Below are 6,800 nucleotides of genomic sequence, written 5' to 3' on the forward strand. Positions count from 1 at the left end.
GCGCCTGTGACTTTGATGCTCTGTATCATCATGGGATGACATTTCCAGGCATGGGTTTCTATGTAAAACTTGATCAACTACGTCATCCCTTCTAGAAGTTTGTAACATGAATTGTGAAACACCCTGTAGATGTGGACTGGCTTAGTGTAGTATTGAGTTAGCACACGATATCAACCCACACAAATAAGATTTCTTCCTGAACTACAAAACTTTAGAAAGTCTGATACCCTACCTAATGAAAAACAGCTTTTATTCGGTCTCACAGTGTCTTATGAATGAAACTGTGTAAGTTGTAAAAGTACAGTACACAGTCAAATTTGTAATTATTCACTATATTGATTCAATTTGTTATAAAAACATAAATGGTGTACATTTGATGGTTGTAAAATCAACAGATAAAAAGATTTTTTTCTATCCCATATCATGTGTACAATACATATACTGGAAAAGAGATTTATACGGACAAATGAATAAATTGTATCTACAGGATAATTTAATTTTTGCAAGATTAAGAGTTAACATCCTTGCTGTGAAGCCTCTTCCACTATTATCTTGAGTGTGTCTGGTAGGGGTATGGTTGGATCTTTTGTCAATATACTTGTGTCATTATCAAATGTTGCAGTTTTTTAAGACTCTTTCAGTGTCGCTGGTAAAACATTTATATAGACGAAAAACAGAATGGACCAGGCACACTATATTTCACATTACCCCACTCTGAATTTTATCTTGTTTCTGTTGTATTAGCTGCTAAAGTGACCCACTATTTTCTATTATTAAGATGTTACTCCATGCATGGAAGCAGAAGACCTTTAATGCTTTACTATTTTAATTTCCTTAGCAGAACCCGTACAGTCAAAGACTTCTTACAAGATCACAGATCGTGCCAACTGCATGATTTTTGTTGTTTAGTCCTGCTAGAATTGTATTTGTAAGGTTAGTGAAACCTTTATGGCAGAGAAACCGAGCTGTTTACGAAGCTATTCTCAAAAAGTTAGTTCTGTTGTAAGCTACTTTCTCAAAAATTTTCGAGAACACGGGAAGGAATGAGATTCTATTTTCCTTTTTTGCATATTGGTGTCACTACTGTGTACTTCAGTCTTCTAGGAAATACTCCTCGGCTCTTCAACTGATTATGAAAGTAACTCAAAGGTGGCACTACCAAGTCAGGACAAGAGTTTAGTACTTTGGTTTAGATACTATCATAAACAGAAGAATTAAAACTTTTCAGTGGACTAATGATTTTTGTGACTTCTCTAGCAGATGAGATGAGGTGGCAAAACTGATCTCTGGTGTCCTTGGCTTAGTCTTGGAATTCTGTTTTTTTTTTACACAGTACATGGTTTCTGCCTCTTTGACAGCATACTTAAGAATACTGCAATATTGCTTATAGTGCATTTTTAAGTCTTAATTAGAACTAGTCCTTTCCATTCAGTATGGCACACTCTTTTTAGTACAAGATACTTTGATCTGATGTTAGGCATCCATTTTTTCAGCTTCTACTGTAAATGTCCCTGATCTATTGTATGGAAAACTGCATCCATAATGTTGTAAGCATATTTTTAAGAAAGATTAAATTTCTCATCTACTGTGTATCCTTGGTAAACTTCTTCCCCTTTTCCATTTCAGTCAATTCTCTCTGAACAGTGTAATTGAGTCAGCATTTACAACTCTGAGAATTTTTACTTTTATACGCTGCATTCTTGATTTTCAGGTCTATGCTTACCTGTGAGTATTTCTTTTCTGAAGAATGATGAAGAAAATAATATTTTATGTCATACAGTGAACAATGTGGTCAACACCCACATCTTTTTTTTTTGTGTCATTTTTGTACAGATACTTAGATCTATGTTTTATATAAAAAAAATCTCGCGAGAAAACTATAAAATTATGAAATGTTAAGTCTTCTCATCATGCATGTCTGCAACTCAACGTGCCACCTTTATGATGAGCAGCAATCTATCCTTTTAAGGTAGATAAAAAAAGTAGCCACGGGAGAGCACCCATATAAAAGGTATTGCAGTTTGTGAGCTTATGGAGCCAATGGCTCCTTCTTCTGGCAGAAGGGTTGAAGAAAAAGGAAGAGGTGTGAAGCAAAAGGATTGGTGAGGTTCAAGGAAAGGGGTAGAGATCGGAAAAGTCACCCAGTCAGGGGAGACTTACCAGATGGGATGAGAAGGAATGACTCTCTCTGTCTCATCTTGTCTGCTAAGTCTCTCCTGACATGGGATTCTGGGCAACTTTTCTGAACACTTCCCCTTTTCCTAAGCCTCACCAGTCCTTTTCCTTCATCCCCTTCAATGCTTCAGCAAGAAGAAGGAGCCATTGACTCCAAAAGCTTGCAAACTGCAGTACCTTTACAAGCGTGCTCTCCAGCTGCCACACAGTGAGTAGATTTCTTATCTATCCAATTTCATTACATTTCCAAAAACTGATTATGTTCGATAATCTATCCCTTTCATAATATTGTTGATATTTCAACATGGACTTTGCACTGGTTTAAATTATGAAACAGAATTTTATATCATCAATATTTTATACTTCCGGTCTGAAGCATTCCAGTATTTTATACTTCTGGTCTGAAGTATGCCAGGGCAACAACAGTGATATTTTTGTGCTACATAGTAATACTATAAAACATTCTCATTTTAGACTGGCGTGTCCCTGATTTTCACTCTATATGGCTATATATTTTCAGCTAGATGATACAAAAGATTAACACAGATATTTCCAAATTGAAACTTAGAAAGTGAATACAATAGCCCAAATGCTGCTGCAGAAAACATAATACACAAATTTTCATAATGAAATTTGATTTTAAGGAAGTTTCTTAATTTTGTTTACGCACTTGTGTGATAGATATGCAGGTACAAGAGTCATTTATGAACAGCTATGTAAAACTGGTACATTAAACATCATTATCCCTGTCTCTGTCTCTTCCTTGTATACACACACACACACACACACACACACACACACACACACACACACACACACACACATCAAAAGCAGATTGTCACTGGATGCATGTGCTAGTAATTCAGTAATTTTTGAAAAACTGCCACTATTCTACTTATGATGCTGCTTTAGCATAATATTTACAAGTCTAGGGAGATACAGGAAGAACAGTCACTGTTAATACATTACATATTTTATATTCAGCTTAGGAGCTACTTTTACAATATCTATCACATCTACGTGTATATAGTCTTAAGCATTATTAAATGCTGCTCATGTGAGTCTCACTAATTAACACTAAAGACTACTTTTAAAAATCAATTTATAAAATGTATGATAAATGACATTCTGGATGTAATGAAATCAAATGGACCAAACGAAAATCATTCAATCAATCAGTTAAACCTGGGAGCCATTAATGACTCATTTTGCATAAGTTTAAGTCCATTAGAACTTTTAATTGTGGATTGCATTATTACTTTTTCGGCACAAGAGTGTGATTGTCTCCTCCCCCCCCCCCCCCCCCCCCCAACCCTTACCCATCACCGCCCATGCCTCCCTAAACCTTGGTCCTGGAACAGACTGGTGTGTAGCATAGGCCTAAGCATAGTTTTATAATTAATTTACAACATTTGTATGAGTCAAAGAACGTTCCTGAATATTGTGATTTTGCTCCATATTGATCTACTTAGGTGAAGAAGGAAATGTTAAAAAAAAAAAAAGCTGAACAGTAGGCTGCTCACATGTAAGTTCACAACTAGTGGTAGTTAACTCATCTGTGTGACTCCCTAATTATTTCTGATGGGCATTACTTCAGCATTTGCAATTTCACACTATGTCACACCCTCTGAAATTTCTACGGAGAGTATTGCATGGCAAATTTAGGAATTTTACTACTTATGCATATCTTCTCCATTGTGTAAAATATCTGCCAGAGTGCACTCTACAGTGGGTACCACATTGGAGATTCTAATATTTGAACTGTTAAGTTATTATACAAATTGTTTGGTAATTTTTATAACACAGAAATGACTTTTTTAATTAAAATGATTTATTTGTTTATTTGACACATGGTGCACTCTAATGACACAAACAATATTATCACCATAGATTTGCATCATAAAACCCACATTTACACCTTATTGAAAGTAACTTATTTTTAATCCATGCCTGTGTTGTGCACGCCTCACTGTTAACACAATCCAGAAAATTTGGAAAGGCTAACAAATCATTTTAAAAACTTATAGCTCTTCATGAATATCTTCATCTTCAATACTGCCGGTTTTGATCCTTCCAGAATCTTCCTTGAACTCTCCAGTGCCAAGAAGTTTTACCATCATATTTTCTACTTCTTGAGAAAATGCGAAGGTATCATCTAACATATATCCAGACTTCAAAGCAGCAAGACGGTATAACATAATGGCCATTTGTTTCACAGTTTCATCTCCTGGTTGGTATTTAAATCGTCTATGTAACTCCCTAATTAATTCATGATGGGGATTGATTTCCATTATCTTCTTTGTCTTTATTTTGCTTCTGTTGTCATTCTGATATGATTTTCTGTGAGCTGTTGATACAGCCAAGCGTTCCATGTTCCCTGTATAGCCAAATACGCTAGCTACCAGAGCACAAGGAGATTCCATGAGTCTTTGAGAAATTTTTGCGCGTTGTATTTTCTCTTTTAATACATCTCTTTCTAACCAATGGATGAGTGGTTCATATTCTTCCGTAATTTTTTCCCAGTCTACGTTATCATCCTCTGCTATCGGCATTATAAAATCTTCTTTGGCTATATTTTGGAATCTTTTCATCCCAAATTCTGGCAATTTGTTTATACAGTACTCATCTACTGCTTCAATCATATACAGAACTTCATAGCCTCTTCTGAGGAGACCCTCCACAAGAGGTGATGTTTGCAGGTCCTCCAGTGTAGCCCCTGCAATGTAATAGATCTGATCCTGATTTGGTTTTGCTCTTTCTACGTATTCTGACAAGGTTGTCATACTATTGCTATAAGAAGAATGAAACATTAAAAGTTTCGCCAATTTTGCTCGATTAATACTGTCCTCAAGAACTCCTAGTTTGATGTTAGTAGAGTATTCCTTCCAAAATTTCATGTAATCTTCCTTTTCAAGCTGAAGCATCATATCAAGTGCTTTCCGAATAAGTTTTCTCTGAATGACTTTTATTAATTTATGTTGCTGAAGTGTTTCACGAGATACATTAAGTGGCAGGTCATCAGAATCAACAACACCTTTCACAAATTGTATATAGTCTGGGAGCATGTCTTTGAACTCGTCTGTTATAAACACCCGACGTACATAAAACTTGATATTATCTGTCCACTTCCCATAATTTTTTAGAATCTCTTCTGGTTGTTCTTGTGGGATGAACAGAACAGCTTTGAAAGCAACATCACCTTCTACTGCAAAATGCATTTTTGCTAATGGATTTTTCGTATCTCTTGTCAGTGCTTTGTAAAATTCATAGTACTCTTCATTTTGCACATCCGATGGCTTCCTAGTCCAGATGGGCTTATCAACATTTAGAAGCTCCCAGTCATCTACTAATTTTTTTACAGTTATAGCTTCATTCTCTTGCAGCTCTTCTTCCACGCCCAAATCATCTTCTGTTGTTTTTGTTTCCTTCATAGGAGTTTCAATGAGCTTTTCTTCAACAGTCTTTTGGTGCCAAAGGTAAATAGGGAAGTTTATAAACTGTGAATATTTCTGAACTAATTTTTTGACAGTTTCTCTATCTGTGTATTCATAAGCATCTTCTTTCAGATGAAGACTTACTGTGGTTCCTCGTTTCAAACTGTCACCATCAGGATCCACTGTGATGGAAAAGCTTCCTGCATCTGATTCCCATATATACTGCTTGTCATCATTATGCTTACTCTTCACCACTACCTTATCAGCAACAAGAAAAGAAGAATAGAACCCAACACCAAACTGTCCAATCAGGTCACTCATTTCCTCTTTTGTGAAAGATGAATTTTGCATTCTACCAAAGAAATCTGAAGTTCCAGACTTCGCTATAGTTCCAAGGTTGTTTATGAGGTCTTTCCTTGTCATCCCAATCCCAGTGTCAGTGATATGAATAATCCGATCATCTTGGTCAATCTTTATTCTAATGACCAGCTCATTTGTAGCACTCAGGGCAGAATCATCTGTCAGAGACAAAAGACGAATTTTATCAAGTGCATCAGAAGCATTGGAAATAAGCTCTCTTAAAAATATTTCCTTATTGCGATACAGGGAATTAATTATGAGTTTCATCATCCGGCTAACTTCCGCCTGAAAAGTAAATTTTTGTACCGCCTCCTTCATCTGCTTTACTTGTGACACATTAAGGCCATCAATTTTGATTGCTTCTTCTTCTCGTTTGATCACTTCATCGTCGGTTCTCAATGCTTCCCTGCTTGAGCCAATATCCAAATCAAGTTGAACATGACTTTCGTCATTCGCGCGAATTTCATGCACTAGAAAAAGAAAAACGAAGAGCACCACGATACGCATTTTCTTTTTCTGCAAGTGCTCGCTTCACAAACACGGGAGACCGCGTCGCAGCACGAAGCTCAACATCGAACAGCGCAATGCTACCGCATTCAAAACATGGAACAATCTACCGCCCTAAGCACGAATAACAAATGATTTTTGTATATCGCTTTGCGAATCAAGTACACCGAGTACGACTGACGTGGAGTTCGCAGCTTTCGGCTGAAATCGGACTTGAGCTCGTCAAATAATTCTCTTGGTTGATCGCCTAGGGGAAAAGTCATTACAATCCAAGTCGGGAAAGACATTTTGTGTCGTACTGGCAACTGATGGTTGCTGTTTTCT

General features: G+C 36.5%; 1 protein-coding gene across 1 annotated transcript; it reads right to left on the reverse strand.

The window, feature by feature from the left end:
* Nucleotides 1-4,196: 4,196 nt before the first annotated feature.
* On the reverse strand, nt 4,197-6,476 carry LOC124545521 (endoplasmin-like). Its single transcript, XM_047124468.1, has one exon. The coding sequence runs from the start codon at nt 6,474-6,476 to the stop codon at nt 4,197-4,199; it is 2,280 nt and encodes a 759-aa protein (XP_046980424.1).
* Nucleotides 6,477-6,800: the final 324 nt, after the last annotated feature.

This window comes from Schistocerca americana, chromosome 8 (assembly GCF_021461395.2).
Source record: "Schistocerca americana isolate TAMUIC-IGC-003095 chromosome 8, iqSchAmer2.1, whole genome shotgun sequence".
Classification (NCBI taxonomy): domain Eukaryota; kingdom Metazoa; phylum Arthropoda; class Insecta; order Orthoptera; family Acrididae; genus Schistocerca; species Schistocerca americana.

What these genes read in the sequence shown, in the direction of transcription:
- LOC124545521 (XM_047124468.1), bottom strand. Translation starts at nt 6,476, where the DNA reads ATGCGTATCGTGGTGCTCTTCGTTTTTCTTTTTCTAGTGCATGAAATT.